Here is a 17,339-nt window from a genome sequence, read left to right as displayed (position 1 = left end):
AGACCAAAAAAAAAAAAAACTACTAGGTAGTGATTCCATTCTTTTTTATTTTTTCCCTATTAAAAGCGCCCATGAAAATTGACCGAAAATAAAAAGTTTTTCAAAAACGACATGCCATCAAAATATGGTGGAAATAAAGCAGCTAATTCATTTTCAAAAGTATATGATTTTGTGTTCAGCATTAATCGTTGGATCATTTGTTATCTATTTGTGCTCTCCTTGTTAGGCACATGTGGTATTTCAACTACCCTTTGTTAACAAGCGTTCTATCAAAAGTAAGTGTTGTTGCAAAAGTAAGCACAAACATCACATAACTTGGTCTATTTGGTTTGAAATAATATAACAAGGACTTCGCAGCACATGGGATTGTATGGCAAAGATTATGGTAAGTAGAGAATCTGGAACCTAGCTGCTACACTTGGTAAAAGAATGGTCTATGTACAGAGAAATTTCGTCATTCCAAATACCATACAAACTCAGGCTGGTGATATTCAGCCAAAATTGATCATGCCAAATGCTCAATTACAACTCCTAAAGACCTGTATTCCCGCGAAAGAACATTGCATGAGACAGTTTGGTCAGAGGACATACTTCTTGCCAACTTGATTTCAAATATCAAGCTGAATATCTAAAACTCGTAGTAGGCTCAATTTCTAACAAAGGTTCATGTCAAAGCTTCTCAGGGCTGCAAGTTCTGATCAACTTCATATGGTAAAGACTGAGATGAACCGCTGTATTTGCTGGAAAACGGGGTGCTCCTTCGAGACTGGCGTTTTGTGGGGACAAGAGTAGGTTCTTGCTCCTCATCTTCACTAACCAAATTGTTCTCATAATCATCTCCGGCCTTGAAGACTGGGTGGATGTAAGCACTTCGAAGGTAATCCTTTAGATTAACATTTGGCTCCCTTGTACGATTCAGTATATCTTTCATCATAGCTTGCTGCAAAATCCAGCAAAGCACAGAGGCATGGACACAAGGTGCACATTAGAAAATGACTGCACAGGTTGAAAGATTGTTAAATAGATAAGACTGCCAAACCCATCTCATCATCTAATAGCATGTGGCTGAATGAAAGATTTGACTTTTCCTCCATTTGGATACTTAGGTAGAAAATACAAGGAACAGCTGAATGTTGTTAAGATGTGACTGGGACCTGGGACTTAGCTAGTTGATGATGACAATTATCTGAGAGTTCTCATTTCCATTATGGAGGGAATTGGCTGGGACTATTCTATGCTAGATAGCATGAACATATCTGTGGAATGATGCACAGCTGAAAGACTTGTTTACATGAAAGTTTTTCATCAAAATGGGGATAACTGATCAAGTAACATTAAGGTTAATACTTAATACAGCTATAAATACCTGCAATGGATATCTAACAAAGGCAGGTTCATAACGACCTTTGCAGTATCTGTCGAAGCATATGGTCAATACAGGGAGTGTAATGAGAAATGGAGTTGACTGAGAAGCATCTTTTGTACTCAACAGCCCCAGTAAAAGCAGTTGGGAGACTATCAATGCTATTATGATGCGCCCATGAACATCAGGCCAGAATGCTGCAGCGCTCTCATACTCTTGATTGTAGACATTCATAATCTACACAAAAATGTCTAATGAAGCCCCACGAAAGGTATAACATGGAAAATGTTCAACTAGGAATTCCATTTACAGTATATTCAGATATGAAAACTTTATAATGTATTATAGTATGAATCTTCTATTTCCACTGGCTTGTTGCAGTTGAGGAGCCAAAATTACAAACCAAATATCCAAAAAAATCTGTTTTGGCTTGTCACCACAATTTTCAGGTATAATCCAAGCTTTTATGTAAAATAATCCAACTTAATAGAGCCTAGAGAAAGCAAAGAAAAGCTACTACAATAATTTCCATTTTGAATTTGCCACCAAGATATGCAAATATAAATTGAGATTAGTCACAGCTGAAACTAGATCAGATTCTGATCCCTTCAGCTCAGAAATTGAGAGACTCCTTCTATTTTAAAAACACTGCAGCAGACCTTCATAGTGTAGACTCAAAAGAATAGTAAGCCTTTTGGCTTATACTTTTGCAATATTTCCTCTAAATTGACTACGGGTGAAGTTCCTGACATACACATTATATAAAAGTGCCAGCTTATAACAATACAAGTGACTCACACCCCTACAAGAGAGAAGGGCATAGGAAGAATACAGAGTAATAAATTTTAATCACCAGCAACAGAAAAACAATAAGAAAAATCTTTTCACTCTGATCTTTATATGTAAAATATGTTTTATACTTCCCAAATACGATAAAATGCTTGGAAAAATTGTCTCTCAGGAGGAAGAAAGGAAAGTTTGGTACTTTGAGTGCATCAAATTCTTTTTCTTGTTGAGGTAAAATTTGTACAATCAAAGTGATTTATGAACCCCAAAACTATAAGTTGCACATGGTCTCCACACTCATAAAAACAATAAACAGTTTTAAGAGCATTGCTTCACAACCAGAGGGTCCAAGCATCGATTGTTTTTGTTTACAACAGAACATTCTACATAGGAAGAATTTATTTTACCAAATATTCAAATTTACCTGATGACGGTATACGATATATGCTAGTCCAAAGAATATGACGATAAAAGGAAGCAAAATTGGAGAAACAACAGCATAAACCAGCCCCAGCAAGAAATACAGCTGTATCTGAGGTTCGCCTGTGTTGAAACCCAGGCTCCCAGGATTCATTGCCTCCTCCCTATCAGTTTCAGTCTTTACCATGAAGAAATTTTTGAGGTGATAGATAATTAAAGGTCTCAATCTAAGAATCTCGCCTGCAACTCCAGCCCATCCATCCACCATTATGTACGTTATGAAGAAGGTAGCTTTCATAGGTATGGAGACACCAATTGTCTTTGGAATCCTGCAAAAGAAGCTCTTCAATTTCCAAATAGAATAAAGTCTTCTAAACTACTACAGTACTACTACATTTTGGGCATATAAGCCAGAAAATAAGCGAATGGAACACAACCACAATTAGTTGATATTAAACTGGTTTTGTCAACTGGTGGATAACAATGCAAAAACTTATGTAGCTGCCCTATTAAAACTTCTACACATGCTTTAATACCACTGTGTTGATATCTTTCTGACATGTGGGATGTCTGAGACATGTTTGTTGAATTAAACAAAAATATACATATACATATGAATATGTATAATGCACTGAAGTGTTATGCAAATTTTGCACTCAATTTTTCTCACAAGGTGCATTCCATTGTATGCTTTTGATTCCATATTTCACAAGCAGTATCTTTTTAATCCAATTTTGCTTCCCAACAAACTATGCTTCAAGTTGATATGACTCTACATGCATCCTTGCATTAATTAATATGAACACGGAACCATATATTTGTTCACACATTAAATGCAGCAAAAAGTTGACTGTAAAAATGCTTCAGCTAAGCTATACCCCCACAGTAAAACATGAGTTAACTTGAAATGAAACAGAAAGGATAGAATATGGTTTGCTCTAAAAGAACATACTCATTTGGTGACTGGTGAATAAAGTTATTTAATTGCTGAAATGCTGTTCCAGTGATGATGCTTCCAAGAAAGACATTTATGAACTGAAAAATGTAGTATCTAGTTGCAGATCTTCTTTCAAGAGCTGATATGGAGCTGAATCCTTCAAATTTCGACATCAACATCAGTATTGATGGTAAAAATATGAGAAAAATCTTCAAAGCAATTCCTGGAAGAAAACCCTGGATGAATCCCTTAATGACTTTCCTGCATCACAAATAAGATTATTTGAACATATGCATGGACTAAACAGTAAAAGGAAAGAATTTTCTGGATAGATACTAAGGACGCCCATATAGTAAATTCTATGGCAGCACATAAATCTGTGGGCAGTGCATATCCATCTAAATATGGAAATGCTCCTAGTTTCATGCTTTTTATCCATGTGAAAGATCTATGGATTGTGATGTCATTCCTCTCTGTCTCCTCATTTTTATTCCAACTATGCAATCACACATATAAATACTGATATTTCGTTGTGAAATTTGTAAAATCTATGAAGGTGGAAAATAGAAATAAGCTCACTCAAAATTTATCTTTCCACACTAAAATCAGAAGCAGCAAAAATAAACTGCATTTTATAATACAGCCACTTCCTCCCTGAAAAAGTGAATTGAAAGGGAGTTGATTTCATTTAATTCGTGACCAATTACTGAGGAACTGAGTAAATTAAATTGACCTCAATCATCATCAAGAACACCTTAATTAAAACAAAGATACACAAAAAGCCCTCAAGTCATGTTAAAAATGCAATAGAAAATGATCTTTCTGACCATTTGAAGGCAATGAAATGAAATAGGAGAAGCATACTTACTTTTCAATTATTGGCTTCAGGAAAGGAAGTGCTTTCTCTATTCCCTCTACATTTGCAAGGGACTGAACAAAAGCGATGGGAATCATAAAGAAAAAGGTAAGGAAGAAAAATGCAACAGCTATGACAAGCCTCCTAATAGTAAGTGAGACATAGGGAATTGCTAGATTATTCCAATACACGTCACAGGGCTCTGGAGCCCATTCAGTTAGCCACAAGGTTGGATTTCTTGACTGCTGAGTTTGAGCACAAACAGCAGCTCCCCATCTGGTTTTAAAGGAAACAAATGCTGCAGGCATTATGTACTTAGCATTATTGTCAATCTTCAGTCTCTCAGCAGCTATCTGACATTCATTTGTTAAGTACCAAAAGTGAGTTTTAGAATCAAACAAATATATGCAGTGAGTTTTAGAAGGCAAAACAAATATATGCCAGAAATTATGACAAAGACATGCTGAAGTAGATAATTGAAGTCATCTTCAAAAGTTTAAAACAAATAAAAGAGTTCCTGTTCATCTGCAAGGCTAACGCAATTTGAATGGACTACAGAACACAATTTTTAATAAGCACAAGCTGTCTTTGATGTTGGAATCAATGTATAAGAAGACCTGTCCGTGCATTGCCACTACAAAGTTAACAAGGGTTTTTACTGCATACTATTCTGTTTCACACTAGAACAATCTCAACATGTTAAATGCAGGCTTTAATTTTGTGTCAATTAGTGAATACACCTTTCAACTAAATAAGGAGCTTTAAGTTATTTCATTGAGTGTATGATACATTTATTCAAGCTTGAGATAAAACGTACAATCTCTTAATTGGACAAAACAACAGGGACTTGATGATTTAAATAAGACTTAGTGTTACTTTTAAATGTTTACAGAAGAAGAGTCCTAATTTCACCATTACTTTCAGGAAAAAATTTTGTGATCTACTAATAAGCCACTTTTGTTCTAAATACAGATTGTGTCAAACAGATTCTGTTGTATGGATGAGTATGCTGTTCACAACTTACATTTGGCTAATATTTTGGATAGACTAACACTTTATTTTGAGCAGCAATTTACTAAAGTTTTATTTCAAATTTCTTCAGTATCCAATAGATTAGTGCAAAAACTACAGATGTGAATGTAGATGATCAAAAGGAACAAATTTGAATGAGAAATGTGTGAAATTTAATGTTGTTTTAAGGATGTCACAGTGAAGTGTGCATAGTTCAAATGAATTCATGAATATTCTTAAAATATACAAGTAATTTGTGCTTTAAAACAGCCAAAGTTGAGGTGCAAGGAGCAAGAAGCCCTAGGCTCAATTCAATAAGTTTGTGAGCTCATTAAGTCAGTCTAACAATACATTGATACCTGTCAGATATATCGGGAGGTATTCTTATAATACTCATGTCATGGCTACTAAAGAAAATAAATATTACAACTCATACGCAAGCTGAAGACCTATGTTAAGACAATAAATAGTACTTGCACTTTAAGCATGATGAATATGAAATATGAATAGAACAAGGCTATGAATAAGCTTCCAACCACACGTGGTTCAAAAGATGGCCCAAAATTCAAAGACACACTTCAAGTGGGATGGAACCCAGATAATGAGATGAATACATTGCCAAGGCAGCCTAAGTTAACCAATTTTTTTACACCTTGATGAGCTTGCAGGAAGGTCAACTAGATGTAATAAGATCCAGTTTAGTATCCATGAATAAAAAGACTAGCATCTAGCTAAAAATTCATCCAGCACGGTTGCCCTCATGTATGTTATTTTAAGAGACTAACACATTCTGGCTTTTAAATTGGGTTTAATAGGAAAGAGAAACCGATTAAAGAATCAAGTGTGCACAATATGTTTGGACATCTATGATGCCTGGTACTTTCTACAGCTTGTACAAGTTAAAAACCCACCAGCCAAGATCAGGTGATAAAAGAGCCCTTGCAGCTTGGCTTCCTCCTAAATTGTTAATTCAAACTTGTAGATGAAGAAAAAGTAGAAAGCTTCATACAAACAAAAAGGGCAAAACATACCTATCTAACATTGGGACTGGAAGACTTTGGGGAAACACCCTTTAACTGCTATGTGAATAATGTCCAGTTTCTCTTACAGGTAGAGTTTTTGTTCAACCCTAATTGTGATGATGATCCAACTTTGGGGCTGGAAGACTTTGGAGAAACACCCTTTAACCACTATGTGAATAATAAGCTCATTTCCAGTTTCTCTTACAGGTAGAACTTTTGTTCCACCCTTATCGTGACAATGATGATCCTTGATCATCCACTACAAAATTCAAGCATCACATAGACTCGAATTAATTATTGATTCTACACAGTCTAGCATTTCATGGTGTTGTATCACGAAAAAGCAAACAATATGGAAATATGTGTACACAGGTATTGCAATAAGAACGTTTTGAACTTCTTTGACATTAAGATAAACTTTTCTATTCTTTTGTCCCAGTATATAAATTGAAGACTTCTTCAGATTGACGATTATCAGAACATCAAATAACTGTATTTGGGGTATGTGGTGCTGAAATTCTACCATGAATAATTGGAATATCATGGTGCTAGAATTCTAAGCATCAATTGAATGATGGATAAATAACAACTATGGAGCCCCTGAAAATGATCCTTCATCTTCTAAGAAAGATCTTAAGCCAAGACTAACAAAAGTCAAAACTGAAACTAAGATAGGCTTTTTTTCTGCTAAGTGACTAAGGTCATAACCTCGTCTTGTTGTAAAACCAAACAAAAAAACTTAGATAACAACCTCATTTACATTATTGTATAAAGCATGTTAAGGGAAACAAATCACTTACTTCCTTCGAAAGTCTTTCAATTTCAGAGGTGTAAAAATTGATAGTATCCACTGTTTTACCCCAAAAGCCAAGATAACCACTCTGCTCAAATCAAAATATTTTCCTCAGAAGGTGTTAGTTTTAGGATGTATGAGATGTTCAGGACTATTACTTTATGATTGACATATCCAGAGGCGAACGAATAATATCACATCGAAGTACCTTTGATGTGGGCCTTCTTGATTGGTTCCTAGCATACTTCAGTTGATAGTAGTCAAGCCAGTTCTGCTTGTTCTTTTTCTCATTCACGAGTTCAGAGAGCTTGTTTGCATTGTAAACCACCTGCAGATAAAGCATGTGAAGAATACAGATATATTGAGCATGGCAACTGACTAACTCTGCTTAGGTAATTAGAGGATAGAAGATATTGCTATAACAAACAGTCGTCAAAAGAGGTAATATTTCATTTTATCTCCATTTTCTTTTCTTTTTTTCCTCAAGTAGCAGCCAATCAACTGCATAAAAGACATAAAACAAATCTGCTGAGAAATTTTAGCAAAGGGAAACAAGAGTAAGTAAGAATCCTGTGCAGAAGAGGGGCTTGCTAAGGCCATTTCTTCAATGTCCAAAGTCATTTGTCTGATATGTCAGGTTTGCAAAATACCAACTACAATCCTAATCTTGTATTTCTGGGAAATCATGTCTATACTCATAACGCTAGGTAGTATAACAGCAAGCAAAATGAAGCGAGAGATTTTGCATTCTGATAATTAAATAAAATCTGAAAACAAAATTTTCATACCATTACACGTGCCTACCAAGTAGACAGATGAAATCAGAAATTCCCCCATATATATGACTAAATTGTCTCCACTTTTTGAAATCAGTTAGGCAATCATATTGTATAAAGAAGAATGCTCATATTTTCACTTAGAACATGACCATGATTGTTTAACCGATAATTAAATACCTGCAAATCAGACTACTTAGTTTATCAGGTACCTGAAATGCTAGCTTTTATTTATTTTCTTTTTTCTTATTACATGCAGTGCTAGCTTATTAAAAATAAAACCTGCACGCTAAATATGAAGATATATGTTATTTTATGTTGCATGGCCAAGCTGAGGGCAGGGGCAGTAGAAAATTTCATTTCCTTTTGACTCAATAGTTTCCTTAACTAATGCATGACAAACTGCATGAACAGGAAATCACTTTACGGTGCAGTAAGAAAGCCAATTAGTAGAAAAATAATTATTTTACATGCTTAGAACTAGACTTTTAGGATGTGCAGTAATGAAGTAGCAATAAGAACCATGATATGTCGGTTATATAAATATCCATTCTGAATGCCATTCTAGATTGGAAGGAAATTGGAAAAATAGAAGGCATAAAAGGTTTAGTGCAGGCTTTTCATTGCTGTAGTCCCCTCCCAAACAACAACCACCTAGAAACTAAGGATATGTACAAATTATACCAGATTATTAGACATGGATTAATATAGGAGGCAATCTCAGAAGCCGTACAATGATATTTTGACAAGAAAAAATATTTATAAATTAATCATCATAAGTTTATGAAATTGTACTTGGACCTCCATGGTGATAAAATGGAAAAATTAATTCAAAGTTCATTCTATTCTGTTCTAAGAGTCACAGTAAATTTTACTGATAGCAATAAGAGGATCCAAAATATTTCCTTTGTATGGTCAGTATCATCCTTTGTATGGTCAGTCATGTTATAGAGTCATAATCTGGTGACAAATCTATAAGTATGCACCTGAGTTTATCCAGAGAGACTTTTAAGTTTCTGCCTTTCAGATTAGAAAATATCGAAGACTTGGACAACCTTGGGTGAGACACTTCAAAATTACTCTAAGACAAGCTACAATGAGCTCAGTATTGATAAAAACCAAAGTGGAGGTTATGAATTGTCTAATGCTACCCAAGTCTACCAGAAAAATTGAGCAGCCAATAGGTATTCTAACAAATGATTGTCCATGACCAGTATGCAAGTTTTCCAGAAAATTTGATCAGCCAACAAGTATGATTGCTCGCAAATGTAACAATATCAATGACACAAGCACATTAAAGGGTACGTCAGAAAGAAATGAAGCAACTAGTAAAACTTAGAAGAAGCTTTGCTTCAACCAGCTTCAAGAGATAGTTAACTAAGTTGGATAATCCAAACACCAAGGTCTTGCCACTGCTTGAAAGGAGTGAATTTTGCAAAACAGGAAGGTCCAGCATATCACAGCAGTTTGTGTTGTGCTAACAAGACATACTTTCATGGGATATCAACATTAACTATTATTGTAAATAACTTAAGCAATAGCTTTCTTGTGAACCTCTCTAAAGTACAAGGCAATACCAATTGATTTGCACAGACCCTATTCTATATATGCATGATGTTCCCCAATACAAACTACAGAAATCTCTGCAAGCTAGATGTCAGCTAGTTGATTGATACTTCATCATATATCAAGGTTGGTTGGAGTAAAACCTGATGAGTTAGATAGTGATCAGGATGGTTGACCATGAAGAAATGCTCCACAAGTTCACTAACAGATTCATCAGGGTCTGGTGGCACATTTCTTACAAGTACCTGGACCGAATGACCACAAAGAAAACATCCTTAGTTACAAAAACACTTCAGATGTATAAAGCATATGAGTAGTTAGATATTAACAAGAAACCATGGAGTAACATCTTTTACCTTTACAGTAAAACAGAATGGAAAAGGAAGGCTTGCCTATTGGCAACAGCAAATTCAAAATGGGAATTGAAAAGAAAAGACATCAAAATTTGAGATATTGTCTTAATCCAACTTTGTCTAAAATGAAAATCACCTCCATTTTAAGTTGATCTTTTAATGCTTATGAAAGATTGGAAATTGATCCAATGATGCTTCATAGTAAGCATACACCAATGCAGGAAGAAAGTTGTCAATTACACCTTTACATAGCCAGGTCATTACTAGTACTTGTGTGAATACCTAAAAGGGTTTCTAATTGTAAAACTTGTTGAAGGTAAGACTTTTAAGGATTGGTACAGTTCACAAATAGCTTCATCCAAGGTACTAAATTTCAGTCATTCAACCTGAGATGTCATGTACTTATCCATTTTGAAATTTCCGTACAATAGCCATTTCAAATCAGTTCTCTTCAAAGGGTAGTTAACAAAATTTGATGATGAGTATGCATGATGGAATTTAAGTATTAGAAGTTCAAATTTCCAGAGTGTTGAGTCTATTAAATCTCCAAAACTTAAGAAGATGTGAATCAAAATCAACCTTAAGATTAAGTGATATAATTTACACTTCAGAATAGGAAGACCATATCTGAATAACTAAGCAAGAAAACAAATATGATTATTTGAATATTAGTCTGTTACCGTAAATTGATCTGGACGTCGATGTTCTGAAGCAATAAACTGCAATCTCATTGATGTAATTGTCTCATATTCCCTCTTCAAAACATAACATGTCCAGAATGTAAAGACATAAGCCATTACTATGTGAGTCCAGAATCTGCAAGAGTGAAATGAGAAATGAAACTTTATGACAGTCAAAATAAGACAATAAAAAAGAAGTGCAAGCTACATTTTTACTAAGAGTAAACAAAATAAACCAGTCCACTAAAAGATTTATGAAGCTCAAGAAAAGAAAGAGCAAAATATATGAATCATTGAACACAGAAAAGATCCTCCAGTACTTTAGATGTCCACAGTGCACAAAAAAAAAACAAAAAACTAGCAAACATGGACATTGAACTTTTATAAAAAGCACTACTTCAACAAAACCACAATGCTTTTTCAGATTGAGTGCCCGTGTTTAAGCTTCAACATAACTGAATTTTAAAAAATTAATGTTCCTATAACCTATACAGATATTTCCCTTATGAAAGAGAGACTATATAGCAAGTATAGCCAAGCACAAGCAAGGGTATAAAATTCGTCTCCCTCATTCTGGACCAAAGGAATCAAAGGATATATGAGCAGAGTCTATGACGAATTGCTGCTTCAGCAATCTTGCAAACCTTGTGAAGAATATCTACCATAAATAAGAGATCGGTAGTGGTAACTATTCTGGAAACTTCAACTACTAACCATCTATCTACTTCATTTTCCAGAACTTAGCTGGAGAACTTGAATTTAGTTGGAAAGAATGAAAAAGGAAAAGTAAAATAAAATAAAATACAAAGAGCACATTGCAGGTTGTATTGTCAATCATGTAAAAGGGTGTGGAGAAGAAGATCAGAATATCCAGATTCTTAAGGAAGAAAAATCATTAGCATCTCCAGACAAGTGCCATTCCAAGAGTTTAAGGCACAAAAATTAAGACCTTACAGGTTATACTTCGCAGTCACGTAAAAGGGTGTGCACAAGAAGATCTGAATATCCAGATTCTTAAGGCACAAAAATCAATAGTACATGCAAATGCCATTCCCAGAGTTTAAGGATTAAAAGTCAATTCTTAAACAGATTGCTTCGTTCATCTTCATATAAGGTTCTTATGTTAGATTCCTGCAATTTTCAATAAATTTTAAGCTGAGGAGATACTTCAAAGCATGCTTTCTCAGTACTCCAAATTCTTAACTAATTCCAACAACTTAGATTGTAGCATCTTCAGGTTGACACTTCCAATGAGGATGTATCATGGGTCTGCAAGACACTGTAGTTGCAACTTTTCTTTTTTTGTTAGTCAAATTTAAGACAGCAAAGTTTCTGGTATAAGTTATAAGCAAAAACCTTAATGTCAGCACTTATTGCTCCAATACGAAAACTATACTCAAGTGCTAACTACTTCTGAAAGATCATGGATGATGTCAAAATTCACTACACTTTCTTTCTGAGCCAGCCAAATGAACAAGAGAAACCAAGCAAGGTACCAAATAAAAAAGACAGTTTTTTTTATACCTTTCTGTGCTGACAAGAAGTAAATTATACAACTCATAAAGAAAGAGCATCATTTTCTACAAGATTAAGAATACTTATTAGAATAATCCTTGTTTTGTGATTTTTGGTTAAGATATAACTTTTACTACACTTTCTTGACTTTTTGTTCCTTCTACGGCTCTACATTTTAGTATAGTTTCACTCCCTTAGAACTCCGCGTGAAACTTAATTGTACCTACTCAAAATAGTAGACATTCAAAATTCGTGTTAAAAGACAATCTTTTGAGGTCAGCTTAATCTTACTCCTTCAGCAATATTTAGAGTTGCTAAAATGAATGGGAGGCTTAGCATTGAAATAGAATGTTTCTAAGCTGGTCAATTTTCTCTGCTCAAAGCTGGGATTGCCATATTGTAATTCACACACCACAGACCACTGCATCTGACCTCTCATTGCAGAGGTACTTATTACTTTTGCCTATCATTGTTGAGACTCCATTGCAGTCCAGTGTAAGGGATCTAATAGTTGATCTCTATATTCCAAATTTAACGTCCTGCAGACAATGTTATGCATGAAAAAAATTATCTTCTTCCTCAAATTAGCCATTGTCATCAAGCGTTATCTAGACAGAGTAACGAACTGTTTTCTTTTCCTGTGTTTATCTGTTGATTTAAAATTGGACGTGATGACTGTGACTACTAAAATGAATTGAGAAGACATATAAAGACAGAAATTGTCAGATAAATGCTAGTGAAAATTGACAAATACAATGCTGTAAATGAGGCAGTAAAAAATAGAGAAGGAAAAAATCCTATTCATGTTAACAAACTGCATCATCTGAAGCAATTCCTTTGGAAAGATCAGACAAAGAAATTAAAAGTTAACTGCAACCAATCATGTGTGGCAACTTGATACCTTTTTGATCCATGAGGAATGTTTGAAATTGAAAGCTTGTCTATGTTGCTAAAAGTCAAATTGGAATGCTCTAAAGTGCTATTGGTCCAATTGACAGGTACCATAACTGTGAAAGCAATTACTGCAATAGGAACAAATATTTTAAGCCTGCAGCGTGAAAAGGAAAGGAAGGGTAGAAAGAAAGAAAGAAGAAAAGAGAAAAGTTAGTAGATAATTTAAGAGCAAAGTCAGTATCATTAAGCAGCCAATATCCAAAATGAACTATCAATGCTGGAATGATGATAAAGGAATATAGTGAACGAGATCTTAATCTATATATTTTAAATATGGATTCTTGATGCTGACTAAGCTCTAACGTTACTGGTGGATATTTCTGCTGTCTATTTGTGGTGAAAATATCTTCCTCAAAAGTATATAATGAAATAAATGTCAAGTGCCAACCTTGTGTGCTGAACATATTATCTAATTAATGGCCCTCAATTACTTCGGTAGATAAATTTTGTGTCTGTAGAATAATACCAACCCATTCGTCAACTGGTGTAATAAGATGGTGAGATAAAAGGTGAACTAATTATCATATCTTCTTCAGTATACATGTTAGGGGAAAAAAAAAGTTTCAAAGTTTTCAATGATTCCACCTGCATAGCTCAGGGATGTGGGCAGCCTCTATAAGCACATAATCAATGCTTATTAGAATTTAAACAAAGGAAAGGAAGTGTACCCTGTCAAGTAAATTCTTAAGTAAACAGCAGAATCCAATCCTGCATGATCAATAAGCTCAGGTTCTGGCATTCGCATTGCAGCAGGCATCCAATTCAAAAATCTCAAATATGAATGGAAGTCCAAATTGACAAATTTATGGACAAAAGCGCCTGACTGCAATGGACTGCTTCTCAAACCTTTCAGGTACCACTTTGGGAAATATACCCTATCATTGATTGGCTGAATTCTCAGTATCGCAAAAGCCACAAAGAAAGCAAACGCACTGAGTATATTTATAGATGCTGCAACAGAAATATCAGCAATAGTCGCCATACTGCTTCAATTAGGATTATATACAACCCTGCAAAAGAAAACTGCTTAAGAATTCCTCACACGTGCATATGCAATAAGTCACAGAAAGACACAGAAGAGGTACATAGATAGATAGATCAAGAGAAAGAGAGAGCAACCATGTCTCCTAATCAGCAATTCTAGTTTCATTTTTAAGGGTAATTTACTTTTCTAAAAGATGATCTTTTAAATTAGTAAGGACAAAGATATAGTTTACCCCTTCAAACACAAATCCTGCAGATACATTTTCCTGAATTACCAATTGCATCCTTAAAATATGTACTGGGATCAAGAAAGTCTATGTCTGTATTTTCTTACATTTGTAACCAAATCACCCATATACATGCTTGGAAGCATAATTTCACCTGATATTGCCGAACAGGTGATAGCTGCAGTCCTAATTATGTTAAGACTACTGAATAAAACTACGAGGTTTGGAGTTATCTGGTCTAAGCAAATTGGTGAAGGCTGCAATAGATTGAATATGAGAGAAATCTGAGGTGAAATTCAAGGAAGAAGGTACATTTGATTTAATAAAAATAAGGACTTTTTTACAGACTGGAGCGGTTCTGTGTATTGTTATCGATGTAAATGTCAAAAATGATACAAACAGAATATAATGAACTAATTATTGAGATCACACCCTTCTTTCTTAATAAGGCAAGCACCTAGCATTAAGTCAGTTCTATTCATATGAAATGTGAAAACTATCTAAAGAGTCCGGGAACAGAAATGTACACAATAAAATAGTGTTCAATAGAAAGGAAGAAAAGCAGAGATAGTCAAGGTAGCAGGACATGTCTGTCTGCAATTTGTTTGAGGTAGAGGAATCAAGGGCAAAAATTGCAGGCCCTTCCATTAATTTCTCTTAACTAAGTGTGAGTACTGATTTGCATGTTCAGCATTTCACTACCACTTTCCAGGAGGGATTTCTTAAGAAAGCAAACTACAATAAAAATGCACATCGCTTAAGACACTTTCACATTGTTTTCAATGTAAAAACTACATTTCTCGAATTGCCTTTTGCTCCAGTAATTTTGCACCGCAAATCCCGGGAAAGACATAACTCATCTCTAAAAGATCTTAAATTTCTTCTTGAATCAAAAAGATAAAACTATAAACCCAAAGTAAGGTATATACTGAAAGACTTCAGAGATTTGGCATTCTTCAAAAAGATCTCCACAACATTGAGAAAGAAATACTTTAGATCAAAAGGGAAAAACAATGAAAGTTTAATATACAGTTACCAGAACTACAAACAGGTCTTGACCATCCTTCCCATACATCAAAAAAATACGTAACTGCTATGCACCAAGAGCAAGTACAAATACTGCTTTCAATCACATTACCATTCAATATAGTACAAGGGGACCAAAAGATTATGTGCATAGCAAAATAACAAGTTATATTTCCACCCTGATCATCTCTCCTATAAAAGAATATTGGCCAAACTTAACAACAGGTCATTTCAAGAATAAACTGGACAAAGGTACTCATTGGCTAGGATATTTATCATTCCTAGAAAGATGTTAGCATATATCTAAATTACATACAATGGAGTCTTTGCAATATATATCTTGCAGTAAAAGCACATCGATGCTTGGAAATGGTGAATTCAAACAGTTAATATCAAGTGAAGATGATTGATATACCTGAACTATTTTCTATATCCAACCACCACTATTTTCTATATCACTATTCTAAATTCTTCTTGTTGTTTCGTGTATGTATTCATGCACTTGTCCAGTTTATTGTTGCATTCAAACAAAATATTACAACCAAGTCTTTGAAGGCAAATTAATAGACCTGGGAATTGAAAGAACTAAACTAGCTAAAACCCCTAAACCGACAATTCAACTCTAATTATCCACCACAAAACGCCACATAAAACACTTTTATTCCTAAATACTAGTTGCATCATTTATGAATTATCAAGATTTCCACACCTATATTACTTCTATTATGTCCTAATATGGTGAAACCACAATTCCTTGCAAGAACTTCAATTGGAATACAAAATAAAATGTCATGCCTGGAACACATTAACTGAAAATCTTGTAATCTCCCTATGTGGAAACTAATTACATTAATGGTGTATATGAGACTAATCCCAAACGGAACAAGTATCACTAAGATAAACTCTGCTTCACCATGTTACAAAAAGCAAACACAAGAACACACACTGGCAAGCAAATTAACCACAGATATAGCCAAACAATGTCTGAAGAAAACACAAAACAGACATTTCAGCATAAAAGGCAAAAGGGTTTGGAGATTCATACTCAAATATCAAGGGCCCTCGAAATCTCCTCCCACTCTGAGGATGAACTGAAGACTATTTGAAGAGAAGACAGAAACTCAAAAAACTGCTTGACTGTGGCTCGGAAAACGACACCCTCTAGGACAAGTTAAGACCCTGAAGTGGGATCCTGCATTTTGGGATTTATCAGAGAAACAACAGAAAAGTATTTACACACAGTGCACGCAGTGATTATATATACTATATAGAGTGGCCGAAAAGGTAGTGATATAATATAACGGGAAGGAATTGAGGTGGGGTGCGTGTGAATGCTGTGTGTTTTTCTGTGTGAAATGTGTGGGAATTTTGGTAGCTTTAAATTCTTGTCGGCAAAAAAAGCATGTGTTAACGGCTACTTGGAGGAAATTACCAACGAGGATTCCTTTACGTAGTTAGTTTTGTCAAGCCGTCCTTGCAAGATAAATATATGAAGACAATTTCCTTATTGGACCAGCAATTCAACAAACTCTTACCAAATATTCTATCATGATAAGAAAATTTGTTTACTAAAGAATTTAGAGTCTATTTTAAATAATCACCAGTTAAGATGTATTTCAAGTATTAGATTTTTAGAAGGGTAAAATTAATTTAGAAAAGTATACAAATACAAGGGAGGATAATAATTATATGTACATATACATGACTGATTATATGAAATTTAGGTATGTTAACAAATAAGCATTAGACACCGTTAGATAAACCCAAGATTTTTATAAGGTAATACTTGTGAACATACATAATTTACTGTCTAGGTTCATAATTTATCATCTAGATATGCACGACATGTTTATTGAAAATATTCAAGCTCTCATTAATTCTGAAATGGAAAACAAAGACCGTTAATTATGAAGCACAATTTAATTTATTTAGACTAGTGTATTAGTATGAAATAACTATTTTCAAGGGGTTTTTTTTCTGTCAAAAGTTTTTGGGTGCATTTGAGTAATCAATTTCTTTTTCTATTAAAATCTTGTTTTTATTAAATCCAAAATAAGTTGTTGCTCTATT

The 17,339-nt window shown here is 34.4% G+C and overlaps 1 protein-coding gene across 1 annotated transcript; it reads right to left on the bottom strand.

Moving 5' to 3' along the window:
* Positions 1-366: 366 nt before the first annotated feature.
* On the bottom strand, positions 367-16,523 carry LOC113689924 (CSC1-like protein At3g21620). The gene is made up of 12 exons (XM_072050837.1): positions 16,315-16,523; positions 13,701-14,042; positions 12,980-13,126; positions 10,564-10,699; positions 9,674-9,775; positions 7,397-7,516; positions 7,196-7,276; positions 4,375-4,715; positions 3,522-3,767; positions 2,574-2,898; positions 1,367-1,600; positions 367-940 (listed from the first exon to the last, which is right to left on the bottom strand). Exons 2-12 carry the CDS (start codon positions 14,012-14,014, stop codon positions 680-682), a joined length of 2,307 nt encoding a protein of 768 aa, XP_071906938.1. The 5' UTR covers positions 14,015-14,042; positions 16,315-16,523; the 3' UTR covers positions 367-679.
* Between the last annotated feature and the right edge of the window lie 816 nt (positions 16,524-17,339).

This window comes from Coffea arabica, chromosome 5c, assembly GCF_036785885.1.
Source record: "Coffea arabica cultivar ET-39 chromosome 5c, Coffea Arabica ET-39 HiFi, whole genome shotgun sequence".
Classification (NCBI taxonomy): Eukaryota; Viridiplantae; Streptophyta; class Magnoliopsida; order Gentianales; family Rubiaceae; genus Coffea; species Coffea arabica.
This window is presented reverse-complemented; position numbering and strand designations above follow the sequence as displayed.